Source organism: Danaus plexippus, chromosome 10 (genome assembly GCF_018135715.1).
Source record: "Danaus plexippus chromosome 10, MEX_DaPlex, whole genome shotgun sequence".
NCBI classification, from domain to species: domain Eukaryota; kingdom Metazoa; phylum Arthropoda; class Insecta; order Lepidoptera; family Nymphalidae; genus Danaus; species Danaus plexippus.
In genome coordinates, this window is record NC_083543.1 from 4,579,674 (window position 1) to 4,591,952 (window position 12,279).

General features: G+C 29.5%; 4 protein-coding genes across 6 annotated transcripts in view; 2 read left to right on the forward strand and 2 right to left on the reverse strand.

Annotated features, from left to right (window-relative positions):
* Nucleotides 1-534: 534 nt before the first annotated feature.
* Nucleotides 535-2,582, forward strand: LOC116766750 (protein AAR2 homolog). Its single transcript, XM_032656834.2, has 5 exons — nucleotides 535-843; nucleotides 990-1,192; nucleotides 1,290-1,532; nucleotides 1,799-1,925; nucleotides 1,994-2,582. The coding sequence occupies exons 1-5, from the start codon at nucleotides 641-643 to the stop codon at nucleotides 2,406-2,408; spliced, it is 1,191 nt and encodes a 396-aa protein (XP_032512725.2). The 5' UTR covers nucleotides 535-640; the 3' UTR covers nucleotides 2,409-2,582.
* LOC116766749 (MKI67 FHA domain-interacting nucleolar phosphoprotein-like) lies at nucleotides 2,493-4,998 on the reverse strand. Its single transcript, XM_061521587.1, has 8 exons — nucleotides 4,838-4,998; nucleotides 4,593-4,763; nucleotides 4,307-4,484; nucleotides 4,073-4,173; nucleotides 3,918-3,979; nucleotides 3,189-3,725; nucleotides 2,986-3,107; nucleotides 2,493-2,838 (listed from the first exon to the last, which is right to left on the reverse strand). Exons 1-8 carry the CDS (start codon nucleotides 4,916-4,918, stop codon nucleotides 2,747-2,749), a joined length of 1,344 nt encoding a protein of 447 aa, XP_061377571.1. The 5' UTR covers nucleotides 4,919-4,998; the 3' UTR covers nucleotides 2,493-2,746.
* Nucleotides 4,999-8,661: 3,663 nt separating this feature from the next.
* LOC116766851 (PCI domain-containing protein 2 homolog) lies at nucleotides 8,662-10,702 on the forward strand. Its single transcript, XM_032656979.2, has 3 exons — nucleotides 8,662-9,062; nucleotides 9,222-9,390; nucleotides 9,472-10,702. Exons 1-3 carry the CDS (start codon nucleotides 8,850-8,852, stop codon nucleotides 10,275-10,277), a joined length of 1,188 nt encoding a protein of 395 aa, XP_032512870.1. The 5' UTR covers nucleotides 8,662-8,849; the 3' UTR covers nucleotides 10,278-10,702.
* Nucleotides 10,703-10,894: 192 nt separating this feature from the next.
* Nucleotides 10,895-12,279, reverse strand: part of LOC116766774 (uncharacterized) — a 32,691-nt gene continuing 31,306 nt past the window's right edge. For all 3 annotated transcript variants that reach the window (XM_032656865.2, XM_061521618.1, XM_032656864.2), the window contains one exon: nucleotides 10,895-11,983. In XM_032656865.2, coding sequence (XP_032512756.2) covers nucleotides 11,854-11,983 — 130 coding nt within the window. In that variant the 3' untranslated portion in view covers nucleotides 10,895-11,853. The remainder of the gene's footprint in view (nucleotides 11,984-12,279) is intronic.

The window sequence follows — 12,279 nt, forward strand, 5'->3', positions numbered from 1 at the left end:
CTTATGCAGAAGCTCCAACTCGATTATCCTCATTTCACAAATCCTATGATGGATAAGTAAGACATAAACTTACAAATATTTGCTCAAAAATTTGGCCAAAGAAAATTTGTTGACAAAATTTAAAATTCTGTAAAATAAAATGCCTTAAATTAACTAGATAAAATATATTTATAAGTTAAACTCCTTAAAGCATATTCCAACTAAGAAGAATTAATTGAATAAAAATTAATTATAGACATGAAATTTAAACTTTAAGGTCAAGACAGACTCTATAAGGTAAAGCAAAACTTTATAAATTATTTTTGAGTAAACTTCTGCTCGAAGATTTATTCAATATTAGAAATAACTTTTTAAAAAAAACGTTATAGCAAAATCAAGCAACGTATAAGTATAATAAATTCAACTTTTTCTCTAGCTTTTATCTATGTATGTATTTCGACATGTAGAATTATAAGCTTGAAAAATATGTAATAGCTTTTAAAAATTTTCATAAGCATAGCAATACTTTTTTTTGACAAAATGTCAAAAGTATAATGCAAAACGTCAAACTCAAGCAAAGCATTGCAGGATGTAAACACATTTTAGATTTCTTGTATTTGTTACCAATACCTATAAACTACAGTTTAGATTTAGGACCAAAATGGATCAAGAAACTGCTAAAAAGCTGTTAGTGGAAGGAGGAACTTTTATATTTCTTGGAGTGCCCCAAGAGACTCAATTTGGAATTGATATGCAATGTTGGAATACCGATGAGGATTTTCGTGGAATAAAAATGATTCCGCCGGGCCTTCACTATGTTCATTATGCTGCAGTGAATAAAGACACAGGCGATGTTTCTCCTAGGTAATTTTAGATCTACTTGTACCCAATACTATATATATTATAATTTCTATACTTTATCAATTACCACACTGAAATCTTTGTATTAATATGTAATTACATTAGAATACGAGCTATTAAAGTGTAAATTTGAAATCTTCAATTTTTAGGTCAGGGTTTATGCACTATTTTGATAAAAAAGAATTTTTGGTGAAAATGTGGGATAAACATTTGGAAGATATTAGTAGAGAAGAAATAAGTGAAGAAAGTATTCAGCGTTTAAGGGAGAATTTACTTAATATAGATAAACATTTGGCCCCATACCCATATGAAATATGGCAGAAATGGAAACTTTTATCTTCACAAATCAATGGTAAGACTAATAAAGGATCTGACTTTGTAATAACATTTTATGCAAGTGACAAAATTATTTGTTAGACTATTCTAGCTAATCTATCCTTTACTTCTAGCTGATCTAGCAAAAAAACTATCCCCTGAAACTGGCTTGATAAGATCATCAGTGGAACTGCTCTCAACAAGTGACGCTGATAGACCTCGAGGTGTTAAAGTAACTGAAAATTCAGAGGTATCAACCATCACTGAAAATAATGATGAAATTTCAACTCCCAGTCAATCAGGTCTCAAAAGGACTAGAAGATCCACACAACAAGAAAAAGAAGAAGCTATGTTGCCAAACTTAAAACCTGCACCTGGTATATAAGATGGATATTACTAAATTATGGATATATATTAGCTTTCTACTAGTCTTGTCATATGCATTTTCCACAAAGATGTAAACTATAATTTATAAAAATACAAAAAGCCATGCACTTTCAACTATAATTATCAGTATTAACTAAAATGACATAAAAATATTATCTATCTATTACACATTATTTCATAATAGGGTATAATCATTACAAATATTAGTTTTTTTACTTACTCTCCATTTAACAAAAAATCTGATAACTTCTCACAGGAATGTCAATGAGATTTACAGAAATACCTAAAGACAAATACCCACCTGGTTCAGCGCCGCAAGAAATAACTAAACATTATTTGGACCAGTCTTACACTTTGGAACTTATGATTAGAGCACACGATGAGTAAGTTTTTAACCGCTGTATTTATATATTTAGATAAATTCAATTGTAATATTTTTTATAATTTTCAGGCCTCTTTATATAATAGGTGAAATGCAATTTGCATTTTTGTGTTTTCTCATCAGCCATTCCCTCGAAGCATTTGAACATTGGAAAAGTATGGTAATATTGTTCTGCTCTTGTGAAGATGCAATTCACAAATATAGAAGTATATATTTTCACTTCATTAAAACTATTGAAATTCAAATTGATGAGATGCCCGAAGAATTTCTGGCAGATATTGTCATGAACAAAAACTTGGTGTATAAAAAATTACGAGAACTATTCCGAACTGCGTACATGAGTAAAGTTGATGGTCGTCTACTCACATTGATTGAAAGACTCAAAGAAAATTTGTCACAGAAGTTACAATGGGACTTTACAGGATTAGATTCCGATGAAGATGATGAAAGACCAGTGGTTGTAAAATTAAATGACACAGATTAAATCAATCTAATATAGAAAAAAAATCTGGCTACATCCAACTTAAATAAGGCCAAGGTATAAAAGTTTTCAACAAATAAATCACAATTCTTACTTGATTTGTCACATTTTTTAATAAAAAAAATACTGGATGACTTAAGTATGTGTCTATGATCATAGTACAGTTATTGTAAATTCTGTAATGTTTTATTTTCACTCCACCCTGAAACTACTACCGAAATCTTAATTTTTTATAACTAGTTCTTGAGAATATAACTAAGGTTTGCTACTCATTACTATCTCATAGAGTAAGCCTACTAAATGGTTACTTAATTAAAAGCAATACACCATCAAATGTTCCCTTATTTCTTCTTTTTCATTACTTTGTTCAAAGACTTATTTTTATTTTGTTTCTCAAACTTTGCATTCTTTATTGTTACAGCCGATTCTGAAACTAATAAAATAAGTTGACACATTTTATATTAACAATGGTAACTAAATATTGACCCTTTAGGCACCTTTTTAACACTATCCCAGTAAAACTCAAATGTACAGAGACAAAAGTGATATAATAATTTTTTCTAAAAATATTATAACTTACTTGTAGCCGCTTTCCGCTTTTGTGGTTGTTTTATCTTTTTATTATTAACATTTTTATTATTCAATTTAGTGCCTTGATTTTGCACAACACTCTTTTTTTTAGGAAGTATATCCTTTTTTGTTCTGAAATTAATAATTTATACATTAATTTATTGCTAAGTGAGCCATATTTATATTTGAATGTGCTCCAACATCTATACTTACTTGTTAATTTTCTTTTTATTACTCTGTGGCTTTACATTTTCCTCTGCATCACTGTCACCGTCAAACAATGAATCATTATCATTTTCTATCATTTTTTCATATTCATCTGAATCGAAGTCCACACTGCTGTCACTATCACCATCGGAATCTTTGATTTGTATGAAATCTTCCAATGCCTTGACTCCAGCTTTATCTAACTTAGCTTGCTTATCTTTCTGTTTGTTTGCCTCTTCAACATTAAGTTTCTGATCTGATACTTTCTTAGATTTTGTTACACTAGCTTTAGCTCCAGGTTTTGTTTTTGTACTTTGTTTTGATATTTCTTCTTGTGTAACTTTTAATTTATTATCACTTTTTACTTCTTTCCTTGCCTTTTTCGGTTTTACTTCTGGTTCTTCCTTAACTTCTTCTTTAGGTTTGACATCAGTCATAGAATCAGTCTGAATCTTGTCAATCAACTCTGCTGGTACATCAACAGGTTTGAAGAAATCATAATTAATTTCCATATTACTTAGTTTTTTCTTAGTGTTATTGAGACTGAAATTATATTATATATAGTTATAGTTATTATATATATAGTTATTATATATAGTTTTCATTTTTAGTTATATATATATATATATAACTAAAAATGAAAACTATATATATATATTATGAAATAAAAGGAATATACTCAAAAAGAAACATTTGATTAACAACAATTAATGACTGATCATAGTGGAATATTACTTAGCCAGCATTTTCTGAGCATATTTAAGCTCCTCATCCTCACTTTTCTTAGCATTATGTCGCTGAAAAATAAGTTGCGTTAATTAGAAAAAAAACCTGCTGCTAATAATATACTAAAAAATCATTAAGGAAAATTTGTTCTAATTTTTACATACCCTTTTCAGTCTCATTCTAAGTCGAGCTGTTGGATTATTTTGATAATTCCATTTTTTTCTAAGAGCTTTGCGTTTTTGCTTTGAAGGAGGTATGTAAACAGCTGGAAAATTAAATAACGAAATTACTAAAACAATGAAGTAACTTGTTATAATCTTGTTAATTGTTGTAAGAGCTTAAAAAAGCAACATTAAAAGTTTGTGTACAATAAACAACAATAAACAAAAAAAACACACCTTTAATTAACCTTTTGCCCATAAGGTAATTATTCATAGTTTCCGCAACAATTTCTGCCACAGTAGGCTCCTTAAACTCAACAAATGCATATCCCTTAGAACTACCGGTACGTTTAGATCTTATAACACGAGCATTTGTGACAACTCCAAATTGTTTGAAATATTCTGTCATTTCATGCTGAAAATAATTGATAGTATATGTAGCAAAATATTTTATTTAATAAAATGGTACTTAATATTGACATTACTTTAAATTACAATAATAATTTTAATGATGTTTACTAACCTCATAAAAACCATGTGGTATATGTGCCAAATAGACTAAACCCCGTCGTCTGCGCTTAGTGATCTTACCACTTTTCTTACTATCAACAACCTCTTGTTCAACTACTTCTTCTTCAACAACTTCTTTTTCAGCTTCTTTAACCGCAGGCGGTTTCGAAACTTTCCCCTTTTTCTATAACAAAAATATAAATAAGACATTGTCACGAATAGGTTAGTCTGATGTATAAATCGAAAAATGTGACATACCTTAAGCAGCTTTTTTATACCTCTTACAGATTTAACAAATTGTTTCTGTTTTGACGTATCTAAAGCTACACTCTCTTCCATCTTTACAAATTATAAATTCAATATTTGAAAATCAATAGATTCACCAAATGCAATTACATATGACACTGTCAAGACTCAAGTGTCATTAGATAGTCGAAAGACAGACAGTAAATATATAGGTGTAGAATATGCACAAGTCAGAATAGTGGTTAAGTTGTATTAAACTTGCGCTTAAAAAACTTTAGTAACCTTTGAGTTTAAATATACGCTCTTGGATATTTGAATGTACATAACTTTGGCACCATAACTACAAATCGTTTATATTTCAAGTGATTTCATTATGTTACATCAGCTAACAAAATGCTGAAATGAAAGTCAGCTGCATATGAACTGTTTCTTTTGTTTTGTAAAAGTTATAAAAAACGCAAATCCAAATGTTATTCCTCATAGCTGAGTACAAATATAGGCAGTTTTTTTAAAGTTTATATCCATTGTTTCAATTCAAGGAAACATAATGGCAGTCATAAAACCATGATTGTCATTGCACATAATTACGATGAATAGCATAGTTCACTTCTTTATGCTTTATTATCCAGAGTTTAATTGTCATTAACCCTCGTGTGCGTCAAGTCAATTCTTCCTAGTCTTACCACATACTACATATCGAAGAATGTGACTAGCATTAGTGAGAGGACAAAACTAATGTATAGGGGCCGTTCAAGTATTACGTAAGCAGATTTATTACAATTTTTTACCCCCCCATCCCCCTTGTCAGCAAAAGTAAACAAAGCTCTTACCCCCTCCCCCCATGCTTACGTAAACATTTTCAATTATTGTATTTTTTTTAAATATTATAATAATTATAATTTTAAAAATAAGAAAATAGATTAAGGATAAAGATTAGATTTGATTGATACCGTATTCAATATACAGTAAGGTCCAAAAATATTATAATCTTACAAACATAACAAACTTATTTAATTTTTGGTACACGCATGAAATTCAAATTAACAATCTTCAGTCCATGATACCCGTATCCATGATTCTAAGTTTTCGATGACATTGGTTTGCTTGGATTGCTGCTCAGTATTGTGAGTCTGCTCCCTTCCATTTAATTTTGGAATGTCTACGTCGTTATCATTCAACATCATGGTGCTCTAAATTTTGAATAATGCACATCAGTTCATTAGCACGACGAGCAGCGACTCTTACAGGTCTTACTTTCCTATCAGTGTGCGTGTTTACTTTTTTATGGATCTCCTCGATGTGACGAGTTAGTGACTTGACGGAAGCATGATATAGAACTTGAACGAAGTCAATAGTCTACTCGCTATAGTATCCAAACGAAACAATACACTGACAGAGGAAATTACTACAAGTGAATAGCGCGCGGTAATTCCCCTTCTTGGTTTTAAAACGAGCGCCTAAACGTTTGCATTTTTTACGGGAATCCCCGAAAATGCTTTTCGTTTTCAAGCTAAGACAATGTGAGGGTTCCCATTCGGTAAAAGGGTAAATAACTACCGATGACGTAATCATCATCTAGACTCCCCTATCCCCCATGTCATCTAAAATAAGCAAAGCAAAGAACCCCCCGCCCCCCCATAGTGCTTACGTAATACTTGAACGGCCCCATACACATATAATTAATCACTTAAACATAATCTATGATTAATTTATTCCAACTGACCTTTAGTATGTAAACAACAATAACAAGTGACACATTCCATACTCTAATATATAGAAATTACAAAAAATCCAACGCAAATTTTTCATATTTTTAATTATACATATATAGTGAAACTTCGAAAAATTTATAATTTACTTAAGACAACGCATATTGAACAGATTTTGAAAACTGCGAACAATTTTGGTTAGCGTTAATATTATAAATATTAATTATAAGACTAAAACCTAAAGTTCTAAATATGTTAATAAACTACTTTACTTACTTATTGGAAACAAGATACTTGTTGCATTCAATATTTTTTTATAAGTTATAAACATTTATTATATATAATTAGTATCATTGCATTCCCTATATTCTTCTGTAGCTCCCAATAACAGGTCTACAGCCGCCATTGTGCTATTCCAAACACCGTTTAAGTCATCTTTCACGTCGCTAACAAGTTTGTTAACACTCATTTTGAATTTATCATATATAAAATTTAGTCCATCAAGAACGGGACCACTTTTTACCTAAAACAAAATACTCTAAGTAAATTATCTTTAAATATATCTTTATTCTACGTATAGTCAAATAAATTACCAAATTAACTATCACACATAAAATAAACAACATTATAATTCTTTTCATTTTACTAAATACAACTTAATAAAACAATGTCATAAAACGGTTGCTCACACATAACGTTTCACACATAAGCCACTTGAATAATATTATATAACAGTCATTGAGTATTCGTCTTTTTGCGTTCTTAATTAACGAATATGAAACGGTAGTTCATTTAGTAGTGATATCGTTTACTTGAAATTAAATTTATTAGAGACAGATCGTGAATTTACATTATTAATAATCTTTTAATGATATTAAGTTAGGTTTGAATTTCTCTAAATTCTGCCATTGCTTTTGATATTAGTAATTATTTTCATATCCTCGAATTTTCTTATACTACCTCCATATTCTCTTATTTATACTATCATAAGAAACACTAAAAGCTTCCTTATGTCATGATAATGTATCCATGGTTTGAGAAATTGAAATGCTCTCTTACTAGATGAGGCTTCTGGATTGGACGCAGCTTAATCCTTACCCGTCCACTTAGGACAGGCGCATTCTTGAGATCTCCAAAACTAAATTTGAGGGTAGTTCCAATGTTGGACCACCTTCTCATCCTGGTTACCAAACAACGATAGGTTGAAGGTCAATTCAAAAGTCGAAAAAACAATAAAATATTCAATACTCTATATTCAGCTTTATTATTTATTGGTCTGAAATCAATATTAAACAACAGAATCTTAGCAGAATTGGAAAGACCAATATTTTTAAATACGAGGATTTATCACATATAAATAGTTTTGCCTTATTTTGAATGCTCACGTTATAGAGTCATGCTTAAAATATAGCCATAAGCTGTTTCAATAAACTACAATGCGATGGAGTCATTAATAATTATGAAATTAAACAGGAATAATAACAACAACAATGAGATTGTGTTATTTGCACAGGTGTAGAAGGTAACAAAGAATTTCTAAAACGATAAAAGAACCTTGACTAGAATTACTTGTTGAAAGATTGTTTTTCAGTTCAATTATTTCTCAACTATAATTTTTTTGAAATATTTTTAATAAATTATTTAAAATCTTTCAACTTCTCCATCGTGGATTTAGAATTTAATTGTAATAACCTTTTAACTTTTTTAGGGTTTCCGGATAATTGAAATTGGGAAATTTTAAAGAAAAAACGACATTTAATTTTATACAGTATTAAAACGAAACATGCATTGCAATTTTTTTTTGGTAACAATCATATTTATTAAAGAAGTCCTTTCCGAATTTATATAAGAACAATGTATGTGTAACAAGAAATAATAATAGATATTATTTATTTTTCACAAAGAAATGTGAAAAATAATATGGATTTCAAATAATGGAAGAAGGAGCTTCTAGTAATTTCGAATCATTTTAAAGACTATTATTTAATGAATACTTTGAAAGCTGTTTTAAATATATCTTAAAAAGATGAATTAAAATTATCCTTTAAAGACATTTTCTGTAAAAAAAGTGTTTTAATTTTTCTATAATCTGTAGTCGATCTATTCTAAAAAATTACGTGTCAAAAACTGAAGTTTGGTATTAGGTACCTTAATCTATGGTAAAACTTATAATTGCAGTGCTTTAGTAATTATAAGCGAATTTTTATATAAATTGTGACAACAGCACATTATGTAAATCTATTATTATGTTCATGTTTTATTAATTCGAAGATATTTCTATAAAATATTATATACGACTTAAAACAAAATACAAAATGACATCAACCGGTACTCTAAACCAATATATCCAAACAGTAGAGCGAATGTACAGACTTTCAGAAGGAGATGAGCTCGCTAGACTTATATCGCTCAGAGATCCTCATGTTACTAACAGAAACCTTCGATCAAGCGATATTGCTAGTTTGGTTGAAGGAAACTGTGTGGCCCCCATTGATGAAATAATTATTTGCCATTTATTATGCGTAAAGGTAAAATATAACCGTTATTAATCATTTTTTTCTTAGTATAATTTTTTCTTTACTAAATTATATTCCACCACAACTATGAGATATTAACAATAACTGTACAGCCTAAAATACTTTATGTTAGAAAATAATTGTATTGTTATTTACTAAACATTTTTACAGGCTGTTATTGAAAAAGACTACCTGGCAGCATATAGTCACCAAAGTCAATGTGTGGTGTCTGTTGTAAAAGTACTCATGTCCCAAAAGGATCAAAACTGGTGTTTGCCGCTCATGTACACAACTTGTTTGGATTTGAGACTTGTTGCCCAGAAAGCTGAAGCTACCCAACGTAAGATTATTGTTTTTTACCAATAATAATACAATCTGTTTTGGGTTATAGTATAAACAATAACTATGATTTGTATTTCAGCACAAAGTAATGGCAAGATCCTAGAAAAGGCTGCGGAGAGCTTGTTATCCTGTTTCAGAGTTTGTTGTGCCGATAACAGAACATCAGAGGAAGATACCAAAAGACATGGAATGCTGTATCTCGCAAATCAGCTTCTTAAAGTATACTTTCGTATTAACAAATTGCATTTATGCAAACCATTGATAAGAGCTATAGATTCTTCATCCCTTTGGTATCAATTTCCACTTGCTCAACAGATTACTTACAGATATTTTGTTGGGAGAAAAGCCATGTTTGATTCGGAGTATCAAGCTGCAAATGAATATCTATCCTTTGCATTTGAAAACTGCCACAAGAAGAGCCATAAGAATAAAAGATTAATTTTAACATATCTGGTTCCAGTCAAAATGCTATTAGGCTATATGCCCACAAAACAGTTGCTTGAAAAATATAATCTTCTTCAGTTTTGGGATTTGGTATCAGTTGTCAAAAATGGAGATTTGAGAGGAATTGACAGTGTTATGGAGAAGCATGAAAAGTTTTTCATCAGCGCTGGGATATACTTGATTGTTGAAAAATTAAAAATAACAGCATATAGAAATTTGTTCAGGAAAGTTTTCCTAGTTGAGAACACTCACCAGATAGACATAGCGAGCTTTCAAGCTGCATTGCAGGTGATGGGTGAGAAGGATGTAGATACTGACGAGACACAGTGTATTGTCGCTAATTTAATATACCAAGGCAAAATAAAGGGGTACATTTCATATCAACACAAGAAAGTTGTTGTGAGCAAGCAGACAGCATTTCCGCCTTTATCATCCATGTAAGATATAATCACAGACCAACAGGACACCGACACAGAAGCATAAATAAAACTAAATTTTGAAGCTGTCTTGGCTACACAACTATTATCTAAAACAATCAAGTGTTAAGCACATGAAATCTACACAATATATAGCTATATTGTGTTTTGAAAAATAACACCTATTTAATATAATGCAGTTACATTTACAAGTATGTTTTTATAAAACATAATTAAATGGAAATCAAGAAAAGTTAAAAGTTAAACTATGTATGTACAGAAGATAGTATTTGTTTCAACTGAACTGTGAAAGCCGTAACAGCTTTATTATGAAGTTAAAGATGTGTAGTGTTTGTTGGGCTGTGATACCGTTTTATAAAGTGAACTGTTGAATTTCTCTAATTGTAGATAAGAAACTTAAACTTACATGAATAAAAATTGTTCCTCTTACTGATTTATATATTTTGCCAAAATATATTGGGATATACATATTTGTAAAGATAACATCATGTCTGATAGGTATAAGTCTGTAATAGAAATTATACTGCCTATAGACAGTTAAGTGTCAATTAAAGAAACCAGTCAAATAGGGTTGGGTACTAAATTAAAATATATATACATTGTGTTGTAATAAAACAGCAATGACATTAAATATTTTTTATTAAATGTCAAAGAATAATATAAATATAATAAATTTTACGCCGATCCCTTAGCATCGATCCTAACAATGCTGAATTTTAGTCTTGCAGATATTTTAATTTCTAATAAGTTTTCACCGAGTCTTATCCATTTAAGGAAGATGTAAATAGAAAGATATGTAGTGATGTGCTTTCCGGCATACTCTCATTTAAACTTCAAAATATTGAATTTTGATATGTTGCTATCATTGATATGAGGCTTTGTTGATGACCAAATTGTTATTAAACATTAGAAATTTCATAATTCTGATGCTGTTATAATATCCAAAAAGCACACCACGTTTTAAGAAGATTAAGTAGAAAAATATGTAATAAGAATATCTGATTAGATATTTTACTATGGAATATTAATAATACTTTTATATAAATCACTTATGACTAAGCTACTAGAAAGGTGCTTGCAGACGACAGATTTCTATAAATTTAACATGTCTTTGGTATTTGAAGTAGGTATGGAAAAAAATATATACCAGAGGTAATTTTTATGAATATACCTGTAAGCACCTTTATTATACATATAATAAAATCTGATAAAACTTGCTATAATTCTCTAAAAGCCATTAGCATTTTTAAATAGTTTTTGTAAATATAGATTCAAGATTTTTGGAATAAATAACTTGATATTTTACAACTATTTTGGACACATATTTTTTTTATTGTACATCATAATTTTTAACAAAACATTGTCAGGTACCTATTAATTAATCTTAAAGGACTCAAATTAAAATGACTGAATATGAAAGCTAACATGTAAACATTGATTTAAATATGGTAACACTTGTACCGTAAAATGTTTAAACAATTTGGCTACAATTTGGCTTAACAATATTGCCAAAATTTATAAAGCAAAATCCAATAAATAAAATAAATTACAATAATGAAGATTTTTATTTAGTTTTACATTTAGTTTCGGTCTGTGAAGCCCAGTTTGTGCAATGGGGGTCCTTTGAGTAGTTCGTCCTTGTAAGCCGCGAGAATGGCGCGTGACATACTCGGCTCCGACGCACTCGTTTCCAGAAATTGATTCATTATTCTAAAAATATATATTGTCTATTCTAAAAATATACATTACTTTTATACGCTGATTTGATTTTAATATATATATTTTTTTATCAAAACCAAAAATAGTCCTAAATATAATAAAATTTGATATGTACACGAATATTATTTTTTGTTATATTAAAATAGATAACGCATACATTTCATTATTTACACTTACTTATATGATCAGCAACTGCGACTTTCAAGAAGTCGCAATTATCGGGAAACTACTCATTCTACCTTTTTCATTTAAATTTGAATATTTGCACACAGATTTTAACTTAAGAC